Here is a 23526-nt window from a genome sequence, read left to right on the forward strand (position 1 = left end):
AAAGGTTTTTAGAGAAAAAACAGAGGCTGTAAAAGACAAAAAAAAGATACATATTTACCTGAAGGAATGTTTTCTTCTTCTTCTTTTAAATGTGCTTTGTATATCATTGTTTCTGTTGTCTATTTCCTGGTGACTTCAGTAACAGAGGTATAACATTGCATCAACCAGCATATACAAATGTTTACTTTTAAGCCCCTTGTATTCCTGCTAATCTTTTATTGCATTGTTATTAACAGCATTCTTCTTAGTCCTGGAAAGCACTGTAAACTCAAATTCACATTTGCCTCTGAAGTACATCAGTGGCATGTGTCATGCCAAATGACAGCAATAGTTGATTCTGTCTTACAGCAACAGCTTTATGTAAGCTCAGAAGAAGGTATTACTCAGGTATCTTTGCACCGATGTCATATATACGGTTCAGCTTGTGCTGACTGCTGCTTGGCCAGAGACCCTTACTGTGCATGGGACGGCAGATCCTGCTCCAGATTTTACCCCACTGGAAAAAGGTATAGTTGTTAAAAAATTTCTTGGCCACAAAATTTCTATCCAGTTGTCATCCCAGTATCTTCAGCAGTAAAATCAGGAATTATGAAAAAAATGTCTTGTGTATTAATTGTAAACAAATAAAGAAATAGTAGAATTATGTAGTTTTTAAACCTTTTGCATACCTTGTGTATTGCATGCACCTTGTGCATTGTGTGCATTACAGAGCAGTTTCATTTAACATCTCTTGTATAGCATCCACCCCCTGGAGATCTTTCACCCCTTGAAGAATATGCGGTGGGGTAAAGCAAAGAATAACTAGTTGAATAGATCATATTCCTAATAATATTATAATGATTATATATTATCAATGTATTAATTAAGCATAAATTGCAACTTGTTCTAAACATAAATTCAAGGGACAGGAGCAGGAACTGTGTGGAGAAAGAACCTTGGGAATTGAAACAGTAGATAAATGCTTGTGACTATAGAAAGGGGACAGGGTTTCCCCTTGGCTCGCGGAGAGCTGCCCTTGCGGGAAGCAACCAATATTTCCCTCAAGGAGAAATTAAAATAGGATTGAGAATCCCAGAGATCTCCCCGGCTTGCAAGGGTCACTTATGCTGAGGGAGGTTACCACGGCCGGACTTCCAAGTCGTTATTCCAAGGTGAGAAGTGAGCTTCAGTTCCCTTGCAGGGGAGAGTATAATGCTGGAAAAGAGAAAAATAAATAAACATGCAAAGAGATACTGGAGAACAATTAGATGTATGAGTCTGCTAAAGTCGATGGAGGAGGCATCAGTATGAAGGGAGAGGTCTTGAGAGACGGAAAAGAAGACATCACAGAACATGAATAGACCATTCCGATGCCTTGCCCTTCCGATTCCTTTGTCCTTGCAGGCTTTGGCGGACATGTTGAAGTGAGAGTTAAGGATTCATACTGTACAGAAAAATTGTGATGAAACAGTAGATGTTTCTAGCCCAAAGGGAGGATTCAGATGACAAAATTTAAGTGTCTGAGGAGGGAAGCAAATCGCATTTAGCAATGGTGGGTCTGAACTGAAATGAAGAGATGATCGAGCAGATGCACTCCAGCTTGTCGAAGGAGTGTGGGTGGAGGGCCCGAAGCCGAGCATGTCAAGGGAGAAACCGAGAAGGAGAAGCTGACTGGAGAAGAGGGAGCGGAGCTTGATGAGGGATTCTGCTCGGGTGGTGGGAGGTGGTGGGAAGTAAGTCTTTAAGGAGAAATAGGAGGAAGGGGATGCGATGATGGTTCAGCAGGATGTATTTAACCTTTCTCATCCCATGGTGAAGAGAGGAAGAATTGGCTGACTTATTTAACTAATAATAATATGAAGGCACCGATAGAAAAGATACATATTCTGTGTTGGATTTACTGTATATCCTGGGCAGCTGCAAGAGAGCCAGAGTGAGTAGAATCAGACAACAGACAGCTTGTGTGGAGGAATGTCGGATGGAGCACGTGTGTACTTTGAAGATGGGACTCCTGGTGGCTGGTTTCTGCATTGTGCTGGAAGGGGAGGGGAATGATTTGAATGCCTGATTGGAAATGCTTTCTCGAGATTGTTGGTGGGCCATAGTTGGTCAGTATTATAGGGGATAAAAGCTGGAGAGACTGAGACCTTAAGGGCTGCAACAGCAGTTCAGTGATGGCAGGCTCAGCCCAGCATCAGATGTAAGAGAGAGAAGGTTGTTTTGAGTGGATTATTATACAGAAGCTTTTGCTGGGATGCTTAGTTAGAGAGATGATATCAGCATCAGAGAGTTCAGATCCGTGTGAGAGGGGAATGCTGGAATCCATACATTTTTCATGCAGTTTAGTTTGGTAATTTAAATAATGTGGTTTTAGATAGTGAGATGTTTTAGTCTATAAACCAGAAATAGCAAATACTTACAGCCCAATGGTTTTGTTTGATTTATTGTCATAAGTTGTATTAAAGTTTAAAGCATTGGTCTATACACAGAGACAAATGAAAAGCCAAAACCAAACGAAAAACAAGACAGAGATATGACCATGGCTTAGAGTTTAAATAGGGAGATTGACAGATATTTTGGCGGGAGAGAACGGGGCAGGAGCCCTAGCTCCTGCCCGCTGAACCACACTTAAAGTTACAATAATGATTTGACAGTAACATCAGCTTTTGCTGACAGCTTCAACAAAAACAGGTCAGTATTCAAGCTGTGATTTATCGTACACATGTGAGCTCCACTCGTATATAACATGCATCCTGTGTATAGGATGCTGCAGTGCTTCTAAACTTTGTAAAATGCTGTATGTAATATTCTTATAGTTAAGGTGCACTCATTTTCCTATTTCTTCTTGTTCTTCTAATGAAGTGTATCAAATGCACACATTTGCAGGAATGTATTTAGTTTTTCTTTGGACTTTTCTGAGCTGAACCAAAATGTGGGGGTGCCACATGTTGCTTTCTTGAAATTTTTCTTTCAGCATTTTGTAGTTTTTGGCTTACTAACGTCATTGTTTCTAACTGTGAAATAACACCAGAAAAAAATATTTTAAATGTAGTGCATGTTGTACAGGATAAAGTGCTATTTCATTTCTTTATTTACTGTCTGCTTTTCATTTCTGAAAAAATAACAACAGTCAAACTACTGTAAGTAATTAAATATTTACTAATTTTATAATGTACACATTATACAGTAATTATTTACATCTAAAAAATGAACTAAGGTTTCTTATTGTATTGTGTTATATGTTATATTTCTGCTACCATTACTCAGTGAAAGAGAAGGTAAGGGTTGGTTCAAGAATTTAAAGAATCTTGTACAAAATTAAATTCAAATATTTTTTGATTAGGAGAAGCCGAAGACAGGATATAAGACATGGCAACCCCTTGACTCAATGTAGGGGATTTAATCTCAAAGGTAAGAACATTGTGTGTTGGAGGAAACTTCAAATGTTCTGTAATGTTATTTACTTAAGACTTTTTAAAAAAATAATTCATACAGACCATCTCAGTGCTATGTACAATTTTGATTGGTGCTACAGTAACTAAAATACCAGTCAAGGTTGTGTTGAACTTATTAACCAGCTCATCTACTGATAAGGACTCGGAGAGTGGTAATTAGGTCAGTACACCAGAAAGCTTAACAGCAGTTGAAGAATTAATTACCCGGGATTTAAATGTACTTTCCACAGTCTTTGTAGATATTGACAGATTCACCTCAAAAAGAATGATCAGAAATAGTAAGATCTAGGGTTATGACAGCTAAATTACAAGATCAAGTATGACCACAATTATGCGTAGGACCTCTGACATGCAGGATATAATCTAAGGAATCCAGTAGCCTAAAAAAATTCAAGGAGAATCCAAATCAATGTCAACATGAAGGTTAAAATCACCAAATAAAAGAGTCCCATCATATTTGACTGTCAATATAGACAGGAGATCCCCAAATTCGGTCAGAAATAGTGAGTTTGACTAATGTGGTCGATAAATAATTACAATAGGAGCAGATAATGGACGATTTAATGTTAAGGTTAATACGTCAAAAGAGGAATAGCCTTCAGTAGTTTCCTGTTTGATTTTAAGTTCACCATAGGCTTATAGCCTGCCATGTAGGCGTCTTTCAGATACATGGTTTTGTTTATTGTTGTTTATAGTTCAGTACTAGTGTGTGTTTTGGAAGATATGGAGTCCTGTCATGAGGTCACTGCTTTAATGTCCAATGGGACTGCCTTTGACTGTCAAATAAAGGATAGTCTCTATTAGGATGGTAATTCATACATGTGAGGGAACGTGAACTAAAAATTGGATAACAGTACGTGTCTACTACCAATCTGTATAAACTGACCAATACTGTAATGGGTGGTTAGTTCATTAACATATTGCCCTGTGTTTTAGCATACAGAAATGCAGCAGAGACGGAGCAGTATGGAGTGAGGAACAATACTGCTTTTCTGGAGTGCTCACCAAAGTCTCCACAAGCAATGGTTAAGTGGCTGATACAGAGAAAAAATGACAGGAGAAAAGAGGTGAATTTTTGGTACTTTTTAAAAACAGGAAGAAGAGCAGGAGTGCCCTTATTAAAATGCAATCCTATTTTAAGTTTAATTTGAGTAATGAGAATAGCATCATGCCCCTATTATACAGTAGCTGATAAAACACATGGAGCAAATTACATTTTATATTTTTCTGTCCATACCTACAGTTTTTACACATAACATGTTTGGTCTTTTTTTTTCATCAGCTTTCACAGTGGTTTCCATGTTTTAATCTATGTATATCTTCTCTCTCCCAAGGTGAAGTTAAATGAGAGAATCCTATCAACAGAACATGGGCTCCTTTTTAGATCAGTCCAGGATACAGACCAAGGCCTTTACTATTGCCTGGCTACTGAGAATAGTTTCAAACAAACTGTAGCCAAAATAAACTTCAAGGTATTAAGCAGTGAGCTGGTGTCCTCCTTGACTGACAAAAGGTCTCCGTGGTCCTGGGCCAGTTCTGTGACTGGCTTGCAACTCAACCCCAAGGACTTTATGGGAATGTTCAGCCATACCGAAATGCAGGCAATCAACCACTACTGCAAGGTGAACAGTCAACGGGGCCAGCCCAGCAATCAGAAGCTGGGGAATGACCTCACGAAACTCAAGCCTCTCATTGATATCAGGAAAAGTAGAAACAGAAGAAATCAGTAGTCTGGGAACTTTGGGTGCCATAGTTGTGTGCCTTGGGCATAAGGAGACCAATTTTGAAAAAAAGAAATCTAGAAGTAAGCATTTATAACTAAAGTAGTCTTATGTGGCATACAGTGTCCAGATTACAGTAAATTAAGACCCAAAAATGTACACATGTCAATTGAAAGAGTCAGTGTTTTTTTAGTTTTTTTTCTCCCATAACTGCATCCAATGCATTTACTACAGACATCTGTCCAGTGTAACTGGTAGATGGCAGGAAATGGGTTTCTTTTAGGTTAATATTTTTATACTAGAATTCAACCGGAAGAGTTGGAATGAACAGGGCCCTTACCTGCCCCAACAAAATCTAGTTTTAAAAATACATGTACATGGGGGATAGATTATGTAAAAGAAACAGACAGGTTTATTTAACCAAAAGTGAGGCTGCAGCACGTAGATTTCAAATTAAAAAACTGTTAGTGAAATAAGAGGTAGCTAGAATGATTCCTCTTTGTGTGTCAGAAGTGACGGTTGTATTTCAGTTACAAGTATGTATTACAGTATGTATGTATAACTGTCTTGTAAAATAAAATAAACTAGAAACTTTCAGAAGCAAATGAACAACATTTATAGTGCTGCATTTGAATTGTTTACATATGTGCTGTAATATGTTTTTACAGCATTTTAAGTAGGCATTATGCTGTCCTGTTTAAACATAGTGGCATTCATTTGAGAATATATTTGTTTTATCCTTTTTTTTTTATTATTTTGATTTTCAGCTTTTAAGTGTGAGAATTGAACATGACATTACTACTTTGAAACAAGCATAGATGTAACTACAGGAGATCAACATCAGTATATACCCATATGTACTGTACATACAATATCTGCCTCCATGGTTTATAAAAACTTCTAGCCAAGAACAAATGACCATTATATATATATATAGTTTTTTTTTTTTTTTAAATACCCATATGGCATATGCTCTCCATGTGTGCAGGATAACCTGATAATCCATTCTACTTATAAGATACACAATGACAAGCATTTGTTTGAGGTGACACCTCTACTTCAATGATCTAAACAAAGCTCTGGCTTTCCTCTCTATCAGTATTTTATTGTATTCAATGATTTTAATACCCCAGCAGGATTAAAACAGTTTTAAAGATGATTGGTAATTAGGTCTACTGCATGAAGATCATTCAAATAGATGTCACTTTTCTGGTATACACACAGAAATTATTGTACTGACAGATAAACAATCATTTATACAGGTGTAAATTACAATATATCACTGTTTTGTAAATGCATGTAAATTCAGTTTGGCCTTATAATGTACCTGATCATGTGAATGTATTGAGAAAACTGCCTAAAATAAGTGTATTGATTTAATTTGCTCCAGTGGCTATTTTTTAATAATTCTGTTTTAGTGCAAGCAGTTGTATTAGTGTACTGTACGTGTTGTTTGTAGGTTATTTAAAGTATTCCTGTTTTAAAGGTAATGACGATACTGTATATAATTTCAGTACATGTTATTATACGTTGCTAGACTTAACTGCCAAAAGGCAGCAAAATACCATTTTGAAATTTGTCAAGAAATTGCCTGTTTTATTTTTCATTATTGTGTAGGTTGTATGGTTTGTTTCCCATGATTAGTAGTTTATCAAATACATGTGCTTGCAATTGAAGACCTGTTAAAATGTACTTAAACAAATCAAATTGTACTTTGGATTTTTTTTTTTAATCTGATGAAACTGCCTTCACAGTGAATCTTCATACTTGTTGTAGTCTTTTGCAATTAAACGCATCCTAGCATGTTTTTTTTTTTTCAAAATAATTTTTACAAATTTATAGTTAATCAATTTCCCAAAGAAACAACATTTTTTTAAAAAGTGATAAGTATATATATATATATATATATATATATATATATATATATATATATATATATATATATATGCATGTTTAATATTGTACGTGTATTTGTATATATATATATATATATATATATATATATATATATATATATATATATATATATATATAGTATATATATATATAATACAGTGTCACAGATGGCTTGAGTGTTGCGTGTGGGTGGTGACGTCAGGATCAGGAAACAACACAGACAGGCAGTACTGGGGGCTGTCCTCACACAGTTACCACCAGATGTTCCTGTGAGGACATCGCACTCTCATATTATTGTTAATAAAACAATTAATAATCCTCTCCCATTTCAAACATTTCGTGGTACTTTTGTAAGCATTGCGTACTGAGGTTAAAACTGAGATGCAGTGGCTACACTCAGTGTTTTTATTAAACAAACAATTAAAAGACTTAAACAAAAACTGCACATGGCACTTGAGGCCAAAATAAATAGACAAACAAAATGGACTAACACTAAACAAACCGTGGATGAACAGACAAACAAACACGGTGAGTCAGAACAAACACACAAGTATTGTGCTGGTCCTTCCAGCATGAAATAGAAATTGTAACTCATTATTCTTTTAAAGCTTTACAATTCTACATCTTAAAACACTTGTGCTACACAGACCCATTTATATCCTGTGCCCAATATCTATACACTAACGTTAACACACACATGGGTGGGGCACACTCCCACATACAGTCAACAATGTTTCTTCATGCTGTAACTGAGACTTTTATACTGTGAAATGCATCAAGATCAAGCAAATGATACTGAACATAATATCAGAACTGAGGATGTTAAGAAGGTACAACACATTATTACCACTTAAAATTACAGATCACTCATTTTGGACTAGTCTGGTTTATTAAATTATTATTATAAATGAGTTGCTTATTTCTATTTAAATTTTACTGAATCAAGAAAAAACTGAGGTTGGTCTCCCAGTAAAAAGAAAAATATCAAATGATTTCTCAAAAACCAGGAACTTAAGGCACAAGATAGCAAGCTAGATTGCCATAGAGAAACACAAACATCATAAAATGAAGGGATGGGTTAAGAATACTATGAAAATGGCATTTGTAGATATACTATATGGAGTATGTCGCCTCCTGCTGTCATATACTTCATCCACTCTACTATGGAAGTTTTCTCACCATCTAGTTGCCATTAAGAGTACATGTTCTAAGTACCTTTACCTTGTGGTTTATGCAGTTCATAATATAGTGTATATCATAGAGAAACTATGAACAGATATATTATAGTAGAAGTGTGGGTTTCAGCAAAAATATATTTCTCTCAATGAAAGAGTATCTGTTATTAGGTCAAATCATGTCTCCAAAAATGCTGACCAAAATACCACATACTGTAAGATCCTGTTCTAAATCCTGAAAAATATGTATTTTGGAAAGTAGAGTCAGATCATCTGAGATTAGAGTTCTATTTTTTTTAGTCACTAGGAAATGTTTTTCAATGTTTTCTTGCCACACATAACATTACAGTTTTTTGGTGAGAAAGGAAAAAGGAACACAAAAAAACAACTCAGAGTTAGTGACCATAAAATTGCATATATATATATATATATATATATATATATATATATATAGAAACAAAATAAAAACCAATGGTTTTGGTGTTTATAGTTAGGCACATGAAAAGTGCAGCTGAGGCTAGTTCTCAACTGGGGACTGTTTTTTTTTAAGGCTTGGTTAGTGTACAAATTTCTTTTAATGGGTTGTTGTGCTGTCACTTAGGCTGAGCGTCTGGGTTGTTTAGTGAAATGACGGATAGGATTGGGTAGGAGACGTGTCCGTCATTGACATTAAGGGTAGGTCAGGCTTTGTATAAATACTAGATAAGCCTAGATGGACAACTGCACCACTCCATAGAAAGCTAGAGTAGAAAAAGATAGGAGATTCTGCTGTGTGAAATAAATCCTGCTTATTCACTGCCCTGTCTCGAAGTTTATTTGTTTGCTAAAAAGAATCCTGGCTAGTTAATAAGCCTCTGTCTAGAGAATAAATAAAAAATCTGCATTGTGATTTTCTCAGCCTTTTGGGAAATGCCATTTTGTTCATGTCACATGGTATTCTGTGACATAGTTGCATGTTTAAGTTTCTTATGATTACGTTTATATTATATTTGTATTCATGTTTTTCTCATTAAAAACTGAATTTAAACCGATTATTAAGAAAATAATATTATTAGTTACCTGAAAATGAAAAACATGTTTACTCTTAATATTAATATTCTATTGGTCACAGGCAGCATGCATTCTCATTTTACTGAATACCAAAAATATTGTAAAATCTAAAATTTGTTTCAAGGTAATACTGGTATTTTGGGTTTCCTTTGACTGTAACTCGAAGCGTGATTGGGAATTTGAATGACATTTAAAAGGTTATACAGGGCTTTCTGGTAACAGGGATCACAGTGCTATTCCACCAATGTACCCTCAACGTTTGATGGCCTACAAGGCTGAGTTAGATGAAAACTGTGCAGTGTAAAAGTATTGGCTTCCTTCACATTAACAGCAATTGTAATCAACTGCAGACATGTGTAGACATATTTAACCCTTGATTGGTACTGTACCTAATTTTGCAAAAATATAGATGGGTAACAGAAGTTTTGGAGTGGATTATTCTCCCAATACAGTTGCTGGAAATGAATACCAACTAAGATTATTTGACCTTTTCAGCACCAAAATCTGAAAATAGAATCACCAATGAACTGATGTTAATTTTTAGAAAATCTTATTTTAATTATCTGACTTTAGTCTGTATTGGTTACATTTCAGATTTATACTCATTTTATTGCAACATTTCAAGAGGTGAATGGAACCTTATTTCAACACGTTCTAGGACTTCCACAGTACAAATAATGGGGAAATACTGACATTAATAAAGAAAACATAATGAGTGAGAGAAACTGCTGAAGGAAAATACTTCATTTGTTCTGCCAAGAAGCTCCTTTATCTGTCATCTCCTTAGATTGGTCATATTTTTCTGCAAAAGAAATAAATATAAATTATTGAGCCAATAAATCGTCAGTAATCCCGGGGATGTTACATTAAGGTGGTTCATGCATTGTAAACTGTACTTTATTGTGCACAATGCTATATTTATAGAAATTGAGTAACTATGAGTTATATTGGCTTTAATGTGTTGCTACTGATATGAAGTTCTAATAGAGCATTTGCTATAATGTGCCTTAAAGAGAGTTCTTGCTTTTTGGATTGAGGACTTGCATCTGTTGCAATCTAAGGGCTTTTATATTAAGACTACACTGTATAATTCATTGGACAGGTAGTCCCTTTACTGGCCAAGATGCAGGAGCTGTACACAAACAGGCCAAAATATTAGAGAATGCTCCCTGTGCACATGTTGTAGTGATTTTGGTCACTTTTAAACTTCTGTTGCTCATCACAAACCATCTTTGGATGTTAAGGTTGAAACGATATGGCAATCCTCATTTTAAATCTACTAATCCTGTTCCATGTTAGCTTTCTTCCATACTTACAGAAACATATGTTATCCGAGTAAAAGATTATTTCAATAAAATAAGGTTCATTTAAGGAAAACACTTGTCTCTTTTCAGTTTCGTTATATACTGGTGTTCCCCCACAGTAAAAAAAAAAAAAGATTAGTGTGTTTTGTTTTTTTTAACTTGTTTTCTTTTTTTCAGTACACAAAGTGAGATTATGCATGCCAGACAAATCACTCATCCACAGCCGATCAAGAGCAGCTTTATTGTTTCTAGAAGCTTCAAGCTAAAAGTCAAGGCCCCTTTGTGTTCCTCTGCAGTAGCATCGTCAACAGTGACTGTCTGTTGATTTAACAGAAAATGTAGTTTTAAAAAAAGCTTCCAAGTTGAGTTATATTATCATGAGTTACAATGTAGCTCCTTAAATGTGGAAAACATTTTGATTGACTCTTTGGATCTGAGGACAAAAAAAAACGTGTTATTATGGGGGTTTTTTCGGGGTTTTTTTTCGGGGTTTTTTTGTGAACATATGGAGTCTGCTTACCTCATTAAGCGAAACAAGTGGAAAAATAATACGCCCCCTATTGTTTGACAACACCCTAAAAAGCAATACTGGAATTTTCATTGATCAACTTATTTTTTTAACTCATACAATTTTAATAAAGCTTTTCCTGATATTTATTGCTTTTTCTTAATTGTTACTTTATAAATACAATTATAATTGTTATGAAAACAGGAATTATTAAAATCAGTTTTCTGAAGGGTGCAGGACTTTACAGAGGGTGGACCAAATTATCCCAAAAAAAGTGGACTAGAATCAAACTCAGACTGTGAATTTTTACTCACTTTTAACAATTGTTTTTCTCTTTAAACTTAAAATTAACGCTGTTTTGCTCAGTTACATTTGTGTAAATATGCCCAAATGTATATATAAATGATAGCAGGGAGAGGGTCAGATTCTTCCCTGCTAAAAACATGTGTAAATGCACGTTTTAAATATTTTATTTAATTTATTGTTTAATTACCACCTGCACCTGGGAATTATTGTAAATTAGTGCCAGGTGCAAGGTTGAAAAAGTGTGCAGCCAGTCTTCACGGGGATGCTCAGTAGAAGGAAACAGGAAGGTGTGTGTGTGTACTTGCATGTATTGTGTAAAACTGTCTGTTGTGGAGAGGGGAAACAGCTTAGCTGTCCTGTGTTAGTCAGGGAAGTGTTTAGTTAGTGTTTCGAATGGGACCTAGGTCTTTGTTTTGCTTTGTTTGTTTTTTGTGTAAATATTAAAAATAGTGCATCAGCGCTTATAAAATTCAATTTCTGTGTCCTGGATCTTGCATACTCCTGGAGCTGCTGTACTGGGGTACACTCAGTGCCGCGCGGCGGGGTTATATATATATATATATAATATAATATATATAGATATATATATATATATATATATATATATATGGTTAATTTACTGATTCGAGACTAAGCTCTTGTTCCTACTGTATTACAAGATATCTCAAATAATGATGTAGGTACTGTAATTACTTGTCATGTTTGCTTACCTTTATCTTCTATATGTATTTACATCTCTGAATAAATATCAATATTTATTGTATCAGCTTTTTATTGTTTAGAAGTGCTACCAGCAGACAGCAATCCATGTGATACAAACAAAATTTCTCAAATTCAGAAAATATTGAAATTTCTCCACATCTGCTGTTTATTGCTTAAATAAAAAATTATTTTACTTAATTATATATAATGGAATTAAGCCTTAATATTTTAATTATATAGAATTGGCAATCAATATCAGTTTTTTTTTTTTTTTAAATAGTTAACAGATTTCCAAATGATGAAACCACCAGTCAAAGAGGTGCATGACTGATTCATATTATGTTGATACCAGCGATTGGCTAAGGAAACTCACAACAGATTCATACCAGTGTTATATGTGTGCTAGTGTATCATCATATGCTCATATAAACAGCCAATCCCCTTACCCTGCCCTCACTACATAGCATTCAGCAGGATCTTCTTTTATCTTCTCATATATCTTTACAAAGCAATCGACCACCAATAGATTACTCAGGGACTTTTTGTCTTTGCATTTACTGGATGTGTTGGGTTTCCTGAGCTGCAATCTCACTTTGGGACTGTCAAGCAGGGCCAATGTATCTATGCATGTATTTGACACAATAATTAAAGCAGGTAATATTATGTAAGGTCTTTCAAAGTTTACACTCAGACCTGAGCTGGCTTAGGGTCAATCATATTAAAAGATTCATCTGAGCCACCTGTTTACATTTGAGCACAGACCTAAACTGACTTTGACCCCTGAACTGAAGTGTACATGTATTCACCTCACAGCACTTATGAGGACACACTTTGGAAAATAAAGCCAATACATTTATATTGATTAAACTTCCACAAGCTTGCGGCTTTATTTTTCAAATTGTATAACTGCTAGTGCTGTATAGAAACAAGCGCTATATTTTATTCTTCTTTAACCATTCTGAAGTAGCTTTTGATCATTGTCGCATAGACACGGTAGATGATAGACAGTTACGGTACACAGAGATCCATAAGGTTACACATGTATTGTACAACAGAAAGGTTATGAAATAAACATGTTTGACAGACATAAGGGGATCAACTAAGCTTGAATTGTATCTCTAAACAGTCTGTGACCATGGTAATGGATCAAAGCCACTGATAGTGTCACTGATGCTGAAGAATCAGACCCAATGCATGATCTTGTGCTGCAAATGCTCTTCTGGCCTTTCATGGGGTTTGTATCAGTCAGTTTCAGACAATAAAATAAAAATTGTTTATAATGATTTAAGGGGAGGATTGTATGCAGTTCTTTCTATTCATTTTGCTTTTAATATCCCTCTCTCTTGTGGTTTGCAGGTGTTGGTGAATCGGGAATATGTACCATAGTTAAACAGATGGTAAATATAAATATAAGTACTAAGTTATAAGTCTACTTTGTATCATAGCAATCTGTTCTGGGCAGAATCCCAGGTGGAGACTGCTGCATTAGCAGTAAGCTGTTGTTAAGTGCAATAGCAGGTGAAAAGTTCAACTCAAACTGAAAAGAGATGGCACAAGTGACACTTTTTATATGATAACTGCCTTGATGTGGCATTTTTGAGAGGTCTAAGACTATAAGAAGTTAAGAAGAGTTTTACATATCAAATGCGAGCCACATGTCTCTGAATCAGTTGTTCTAAACCTTGAGCTTGCATGAATATTTATATACATTTTTGATACACACTATTAATGTATTGATATTATTCAAAAGATTTACATGTAATTGTTAAGCGGTTCGTATTAGTTTCTGCAGGGTGCGCTGCAGGCCAGAGAGGCCAAGGTCTCCCTCAGTGTATTTCATGTGCAGGGGGCGGGTCCGTGTTTCAGCTGCTTACTTTCCATTCATCCTTTTTCTCTTTTTGGGGGTGGGCAGCATTGCTCCACTACAGTTGTTGAATTAACCATTACTCTTTTTTTTTTTCCAGTCATGTTTTGCCAGCCTTGTCTTTTGTGGGGAGGTGGCCCTGTGAGCCACCTCCTATCCATTGCACTAGACTACATGATGTCATCGTGTTTTCACTAGCCAGCCAACATTGTGGATAACTGTCAACACCCACAGACAAGGTCTCTGGCCAGATTCATTATCATTAAATTGTCTGTTCAACTGCAATTTAAATCATCCACGTTGTGGATTTTCCGTACTGAACTGTATACAGTATTATCCCTTTTGACCACAATGGAAGTTGTGATTGTTATGCCACCAAAGATATATGTTTTATTATTTTCTAGGTCTTATATTTTGCCCCAGAATATTTGTTTATTCAATAGCAGAGGGACTAAGCAGTGGACATTGTTTTGAATTTATTGCATTGTTTAGTCTGTCTTATATACAACTTCCAATATATATATACATACAACTCTGTGACTTTGCTTCATAGTAAGTGAGTGTTGGCTGGAATGTATTATCCTTATTTTCCTCAATTCAATATGGAAAAAAATGTATAGGTGTTGATTAGGATAAACTTAAAGCATTTATAAAACCACATGCATTGAAATACTTTCTGCAGTCTACCCTTATATCCACCTGGTGGATTGATTAATCCTCAATTGATTAGTAATTTTGCATGGCTGGAATAGAGGAAACCAGAGACCATTTTCCCTGTACAGATAGGGAATTTTAACCCTGCTGTATCCCTGCCAAATTACACAAAACATTAACTAATAATGTGACAATGGAAACTCACCCTGCAGCAATAAGCTAAAAACATTTTTAAAAAATACAGGTTTAATGTTGGACTATACCACTTTTTAATTTCTGTTTTATAAGACTCGCTGCCCCTGGGTATGTTCCCAATGAACAAGATATCCTTCAGTCGAGAGTGAAAACAACAGGAATCATAGAAACTCAATTTTCTTTCAAGGACTTGTGCTTCAGGTATTTTTGCACCATTTGTATCGGTTTATGATCCCGTGACAACATGTGTTCTTAATTATGGTGTATTAATGTTGCAGCACTCATGGATATTTGGCATGTTTAATAAAAGCACCATAAGAGTAGAGCAGTCTCTGAGTAAGCCTGACCAAGATTTGATAATGTGGCTAATACAAAATTACCACTCAATCAATCAATCAATCAATCAAATTTATTTTGTATAGTGCCTTTCATGCCAAGGCATCCCAAAGCATTACAAATAAATATACTATACAATAATATAATATACAATAAAATATATTTAAAAAAAAAACATCTGAAAACAATGGGAGGAGAAATAAAAGGAGCACACTGTGTACACTTGTTGAATTAGATGATCATTTTGGACGATCCCCTAGCAAGGGGGCTTTGCAATGACTGTTTGAGCATGTGCCTGGGGCTGTGATGCAGAAAATCATTGTGGTACTCCTTAACCAGCTATTACTGCATGGTCCTCTGATTTAGGATGTTTGATTTAGGAGGACAGAACGGAAGTGGAGCCATTGTTTTGAAGGAGTGATCTGCATCGTCGTCTGTGCAGCCCTTAGAGTCTGTGACATGCTCCTAGTCAAAGATGAAGAAGTGGTGGGTAAAAACGTAAAAGCTTTTTGTCAGTGATGTGGCCATGCATAGTTATGCAGTAAGTTCTGCTTTTCTTTGTCCTGCTCACATTAAACACTCATTAATGAATAATGTATATATCATATTTTGTACTGAAAGCTGACCTTTCAGGTGTTATAACTTTGTGGACATTGTGGGCACAGTGTGTTATAGGAATCTGACCATTTATGCTTAGCTGTCTTATGCACAGTAACAATCGTCTTTGTGGAGACTGGGGAAAACCACTGCTGTAAAGAGGGCAACATATGTCAAGCAGATTGTTCAATTTTCAAAAGCATATCTGTGAATGTACAGTGCCCAACAGTGCCACCTAGTGCTCATGGAAAGCATACTTGAGACAAACATGACACCTTAACTGTCAGTTGATCTAAAACAGGACTCTTCACTGGCATATACAGAAAAAAAATGTATTAATCACTTCTGTTTGTTTGAACTGAAGTATGTGTTCTGTTCCTTATACGCAAGACCTCTTTGAGGATAAAGTGAGTGACCAGAGTCCATCTGAGTATATGCTTTACAGAATATGATGGTTAGTATAGTCTACGTTAAAGGGAACCACACATGGTTTTCATAACAGGGTCTCTCCATCCAGCATTCATCTCTATTTGTTGCTATGTGTCTTTGCCAGCTGCCGAACACATAGTCCCAAGCCTATTTACAATCATCTTTTATTTCTATTAATATTTTTGTGCAAAACGAAAACCTAAAAAATCATGTTATTTGTATTTATTTATGTCTTTATTTGAAAAGAAACAAGTTGGTGTTTCCTTTTTGAAAAGGGGTGCAGTTATGTGTTGTGGAGCAAAACACGCTCCATCATAGTCTCCACCCCCAATACACAGAAGCTCATTTCATTCTATATGTAACATACAAGGACATAAAGTACAACCCAACTGCTTCCATTTCTAGAAGGTTGAAGGAACAATAAGCAACAAATTGCTGATGTTTGCAGGGCAATGCAGGGCAATGAAATGAGCTTGTTTTGGAATGGAAGAATATACATTTTATATACATGCTTTATATCTGCAGGGGAGTTGTACAGAAATGGAATGACATACACATTATTATATACTGTTGCTCTGAAATGGGAAATTGTTTTCTCTTTATTTTGCTAAATATGGTATAACTTGAAAACATAAGTAGCTCCTAATGTATTTAAAATTATATTTGTTTATGGTTTAATACACATTGGGACAAAAACATGAACAGGTACTGGGAAATGTTTTACAGGGCTGTTCATGGCTTACTCTATTTTTAATCATGAGCAGGACACAGTATATGTCCTTAACACTTTTCATCTTCCTCCCTCCTATTAGGGCCAAACTCATTTCAAGATGCTGCAACTACATCTAGAACTCGGAACTAGGAAGAAAGATGTGAAAGAAATCTATTCCCACATCAGCTGTGCTACAGACACTCATTGTGTCTGACGCTGTGACAGACATCATTATCAAAGAAAACCTAAAAGACTGTGGCCTCTTCTGAACCCAGGGTGTGTTGCTCTGTAAGGCTCCCTGGAGGAAACTGGCTCACAGCAGAACATATAACAGCCTTGGATCCCCCAGGAAAATAGCATGAACACCACAGAAAGAAAACAGAATCATATTCGTACAAACTTTAGTGATCATATTTTAAATTATTTTTTTGTACAAAACCTGTACATTGAAGTAAAAGCGAAATGCAAAAGGAATATATGTACGAAAAAAAGCATGCTAATGAATATATCTGTTTATTTTGTTAACAGTACTGTAAAGATCACTTAGAGGCGTTTCAGATCACGAAGATTAGTAGAGAATCTTGTTAAAAAGTAGGACCTGAAAGCAATCCTGACAGGATTTATTAATAAAAAAAAGCCATGAACCTTTTGTCTGATTGAGGCTGGCTTTATTGTATACAAACAATCAACAATGTATAATAATGATATCCCATCATTTGTTTGTGTGAGTTGTGTTTGTCTTTAGTGTTAACTGTATTTAATGTACTATTTCATGTATTATGCTACTATCATGTATTTATTATGCACTTTCCACTGTGTTTAATGTATAATGTATTGGTTTTTTTTTTATTTTATTTTTTATAACTGTATATCATGTATCTCTATGTTTTGTATTTTAAGTATTATGGATTTTCTTTGTGATGGTGGTCCACTATGAAAGGCACTATTTAAAATAAAGATTGATTGATTGATTGCTAGGACAAAGGCAGATAATCAAATATTATATCATGGTCATTTACTGATATTATTTCATCTTTGCATTGGGTGGTGCAATGTTCATGCTATGGGAAATGGTATTTTATCTCTAAGGTAAAAAGTAAAATCTGTTAGCAGTTCTGTATTTTAATTCCTAATGGATTTCCACCTTTTAACCTTGTATTACATTTAATCATTTGTTCTGGGTTTTGCAGATCAGACATGCAAAACAACTGGACATGTGGAATAGCTGAGCTATATCCTGCTATTTTTACACAACTAGGTGCAGGTGAAAGCTATTGGCTTGTTTTTCACCCCAAAAACCACAAATATATGTATGTTGACTGTCATTGGAGGCTGTTTCAATCTCTGCATCTCTGGCAGTACTATAAAGGGTTAAGTATTATTCAATACCATCACTCTTTTGTGAATGCAGAGCTGTCACATGCTGAGGTTTTATTCATTTGCATCTCTGCTGTGAGGTTGTGAACAGAGGCTGCGGCTGTTGGGATTAACAATCTCAAAATGAACTCCCCAGTAGGCCTCTCCTAGGCTGCTAATTCATTTCTCCTGTGATCTACAACATCAATTTTCCATGTTCAGGCAACACAGATCTGCAAACATCTCTACTCTAGAGGGACATGTCAGCAAACAACAGCACTATGTGGCTTTTGTTTTATATAACTTTCTGTATTTTTTTTTCAATAATAAGTATTGAAACAGTGTTTGGATTTTAGAAGGCACTGCAAAACTTTACAAGGAAATATGTGGCTAAATGTGTCACCTTTCATCTTTTCTGTGTCGTCTTTATTCCTATGATACAGGACTTTAATAATTAAACTGACCTGCCACTCTCTACAGTATAAATAAAAGGCCTGCCTCAGAAGGCACTGTGTGGAGTTTTTTAACTGTCTTAAGAAATCATTATGACACAGAGCAGTGGGGCTACACAGAGTACCGATGGGTTACAGATCAAAGAGCAATAACTTAGATGACTGAGATCACAAAAATATGTTTGCCTTAACAATGTGAAATCATATATTATGGTAAAAATACAATAGCTGGCCACTTTATTAGAACCTGTACCTAACATTGTTTGCCACTAGAACTAGCCAGTTTTGTACAGTAGATAGATGTGTGTGTGTGGATGTCTGTTCACACACAGTCTCCACCTAACATCTGACATAATTAGACCAGTGATTTAACAACATCCAGAAAGTGTGAAAAACATGCTGAATAGAAAAAAACCTTAAGTATAGTTCATCCCTCTATATGCACATAATTTTAACTGTGAAATGATCTTTATTTATTTATGTGTGGCTTTACTAAATGAGCCAGTTGGCAGCTCACTGAACCTTGTTTGTGTTGCAAAACAAAATGTTGCGAATGTTAGAGTTATGCATCTGAACAAGAAAGTAACATTACACAAGCACCCTAACAGATATATGCCTTCACAATCTTGTAGTCTTCAGTGGTTTTTATAGGCACTCTGTAAAAGTCTTCAATTTGCCTCAAGTGGATTTTTTCCCATGGAATTGAACTTTTTCAATAAAACAAAGTGCTATTGGTGTTAATTTTTTTAGCTTCAAATATTGATCAAATGCTTTATCTGTACTATCCTAAACACCAGGTTTGAAAGTTACAGGTCTATGTTTACTGCAGTGTGACACGTTTACAGAATTGCTCTCTAAGGATTGTTTAATTAGTTAACTATGGAGATTTATTTTAAAAAACTATTTTTGTACAAATATTTGTTAAGATAGATGTAGAGGACTTATTCAGCAAACACCTTTCCAATTACCACCAAGAACAACATAGCTCTACTCTGGGCTTTTCAATTAAACACAGCTCTCAATGGTTACAGCCCATGGGGACTTAAAGTGCCACTGTCTCTGCCTGCCTCAATAAAGAAAATTATCCTACGTGTTCAACCTGTCGTTCTCATTCCCAGTGGTTTCCAGGCAAACCATCTATTTTGTAAAGAGGTTTAAGTTGAAATTGTCCCCAGAGATAAAACAGTCATTTATTCTGCTCTCTGTCTTCTGAGGAATATCCTGGGAAGAGCAATTATGTGAGATAACGAAAAGATGAGTAAATTGATATTCTTTCCAGTTTCAGTGCTGCTTGTTTTGTCTCATTTATTATTACATTATTCCACCGAATTTAAAATGCAGCCCAAATTTCCCATCCTCAATTTGAGAAAAAAAAAAAAAAAACATCAAATAAATAAGCACTTACAAAGATACAACCTCAATTACACATATGGAGGCAGTTTGTAGCTGTTTGTTATCACACAACATTACAGTTACGTGCAGCATCTCATTTTCAGTCATGAATACTCACACCTGTTTTTCTCCCAATTTGTGAACTGTGATATTGCTTGGCATGTTGAAAAATGCAGGGATCTGTCTAAGCTGGTACTGTTTGTTAGAATCACTGAAATGATAAAAGCTCCTCTTTGAATTCCTCAGGAAGCTAATAAAGCTTCTTTGAAAAGGGCTGTCTATACATCATGGATGATTCGATGGTTCATCTTTTCTCGGCAGTAAGTCAAGTTGCTGCTTATGCACTTGGGTAGTCTTTTGTTGCCGTTTTTAATATTCGCTACTGTATTCAAATTTAAGACGTAGGTTATTTTTGAGAAGCAAAAAATTGTTTAAAAAAAATGTGTCTTAAATTCAAAGGAATACTGTATTATTATTTGTTTATTTAGCAGACACCTTTATCCAAGGTGACTTAGAGACTAGGGTGTGTGAACTATGCATCAGAGGCAGATTCACTTACAACAACGTCTTACCTGAAAGACGGAGCACAAGGAGGTCACACAGTGAGTGCAGGGATTTGAACAGTGGCCTCCTGGTTACAAGCCCTTTTCTTTAACCACTGGACCACACAGCCTTTTTACGGGATGTCCAGCTGATTTCACCAGCTACTTGAGAACTTCAGAACTGCTTCGCCTCAAACTGCCTTCTGCGGCCTCCTCAGCCTGTTTAGACTGCACTTGTAGATCTCATGATCTACCCCTCCTACTATGCACTGGACTTGCATGACCTAAGCACCACATTTCAGCTAATAGCTAATTGCACGACTATGTCATTGTAAATATAACTTCTTGTCATCCTAACTTGTTGCATCCTAGTTCATATTGTATACTAGTAGTATTATTTCACTTACTGTAAACTATACTGTATTTAAATATTAATCTTGCATTGTAACCCTGTAACACCGGTAAGTCATCTTAGATAAATACGTCTGAGAAATAAATAATAATAAATTATTATTATTATAATAATAATAATAATAATAATAATAATAATAATAATAATAATAATAATAATAATACAAAGGGAAAAAAGGAAAAGAACATGAGCATACCAAAATACTCAAATGGATTTGTGTTTTCCATCACTGTCACTTCAGTATGTTAATTCCTGTTTCAACTCAATCATGATTGTTTATGGCAGCAAACTGTCAGCTCTAACCCATGGCTGTTGGTTTGAATTAAACAGAAATGTCCATTAAAATAAATATGTCACTATCAATGTAAATCAATCCACTTATTAGGTATCTAACTTATGTACTCCTCTTTAATCAATGTCATAATAAATGACTATCACAGATAATTAGTTCTAAAGCAGTGCCTTTGTATTTTACTTTATGGTATAAACCAAAATGGCAATAAAGCAAATACAGTACATTACAAAGAACTAAGGCACATTTTGGGCCTCTTAAAATGACTTCATATGAAAGACCTATTTGGGGTGAGTGGAAAACATCAGAGCTGTCTTAACTAATGTATTCTTCTTTTTAAATTCACTTATTTTATAACTCAAAAGGCTTGGGCTCTCAGTATCTTGTTAACCTATATACATCTAGTACACCAGAGTATAAACATTAGCCTGTTCCCTTGAAATACTCTTGTGGAGGTAAAAATTAATTAATGAGGTAATCAGTTAGAATTACCACATAGCACAAATGTGATACCAGTATGTGTACAGTCACTTGGGGAAGGGTGTTGCAGGGGGAGCGATTAAAGGTTACACGCTGGTGTAACTGACTTACTTGGTGATTAGATATGATTCTGAGAGATCTTTTGAGACCACAGGGAGTTTTACAAAGTAACCATGATGTGATGAAAGCAAAATGTGACATGAAAAGTGCAAATGAGAAAGCTGTCCCTTTGAGATGGTTTACTCAGAGATAAGCAATTGGACCTTTACTAGGTTAGGATGTTTCACAATACATTTGGGGTACTATAAATCCCCTTTATTTGTTTATTACTGAACATTGTTTTCTGAATGATGTGCATGAACTGGGTATGTATTTAATGAAGGTGGTAACCTTGAAAGCTTGAGGATTGCGTAGATTACACATATTGTATTTCGGCTCTATCAAAAGCCCTTGCTGATCCAACCCAATATTTTATTTTTCTTTAACAAATTGAATTAAGTCATTGGAAACTTTGAGGAAAAAAGAGATGTGTTTTTAAAGTGTTACTAAATAGGCTGTAAGGTTTAAAACACAACACATTGCTTTCCCCAGCTTTCTCTTTTTTTTGTACATATCCCTGTAATATCTTTTTCAACATAACCACGATTGTTTTAATATTTTTAATACATATCCCTGGTCATAAATCAGTTTTGTCTACTTATTTTTGTTTTAAACAGGTCTTCTCATCAAAATGTCTTCTGAAGTCACAGCATTGGTTTCGTCAGTCCAGCCTGTTCAATCATAAATATTCCATTGGTTTCCAATTCCTCCTCCTGAAGTTCAACACTCATCTATCCGCCTCTTTGCCACAATCCTACCAGCTCGTTCAGAGCATGAAACAGATTTATAATTATGCATTAATAATTATCTTTTCAAAAGGGAAACAAAACCACTGCCAGTGTTTTGTCAGTCCCAAATATCCACATACTGGCTTGGGACAACCCATTCTTGATTTCACAGCCTCCATCAAATAACATGCTTTTTCTGCCGGATCACTGTTAGTTGTGTATGCTTCTAATCAAATAATATATCTAAAATATCCATCAGTTGCACTGTTAATGCAGATTCAATAAGGTTTCCATTTATCAAAGGAATCAAGATGCCATAGAAAATCAGGGCCTGAGTTATTATGTCCTGAGTCTCAATTTTTATATTTTATATCTCGGTTTATATTAACCAATTCCATGCCTTTTGAAACAAAATGATGTATGAATTAGACAATAATCAGATGTTTAAATAATTAGGCAGATCTTTAGGAAAGAGTTTGGGAGGCCCCACCCTATATAAAGATCAGAAACTTTGTGAGTTTGGTCTTCACCATACAGGTGTGTGGAAACACGTCATGCCATGATCAAAAGAAATCTCTGAGGACTTCAGAAAAACAGTTCTTGATGCTCATCAGTCTAAAAAGGGTTATAAAACCATTTCTAAGGATTTGGGGCTCCACCAAATGGAGAAAGTTCAACACCACAGTCACTCTACCCAGGAGCAGCCGTCCTACCAAAATCTCTCCAAGAACAAACCAGAAAATCATCAAGTAAGTCACAAAGAACCCCAGAGTAACATCCAAGGATCTGCAAGCCACTCTCGCCTTGCTTAATGTGAGTGTTCATGACTCAACTATCAGAAAAAGAGTGGTGTTCATGGAAGGATAGCCAGGAGGAAACCACTGCTCTCT

General features: G+C 35.4%; 1 protein-coding gene across 1 annotated transcript in view; it reads left to right on the forward strand.

The window, feature by feature from the left end:
- LOC121318356 (semaphorin-3C-like) overlaps nt 1–6962 on the forward strand; it is a 58730-nt gene extending 51768 nt beyond the window's left edge. The window contains exons 15-18 of the mRNA XM_041254919.1: nt 349–506; nt 3323–3390; nt 4371–4501; nt 4769–6962. Coding sequence (XP_041110853.1) covers nt 349–506; nt 3323–3390; nt 4371–4501; nt 4769–5164 — 753 coding nt within the window. The 3' untranslated portion in view covers nt 5165–6962. The remainder of the gene's footprint in view (nt 1–348; nt 507–3322; nt 3391–4370; nt 4502–4768) is intronic.
- Nucleotides 6963–23526: the final 16564 nt, after the last annotated feature.

This window comes from Polyodon spathula, chromosome 7 (assembly GCF_017654505.1).
Source record: "Polyodon spathula isolate WHYD16114869_AA chromosome 7, ASM1765450v1, whole genome shotgun sequence".
Classification (NCBI taxonomy): Eukaryota; Metazoa; Chordata; class Actinopteri; order Acipenseriformes; family Polyodontidae; genus Polyodon; species Polyodon spathula.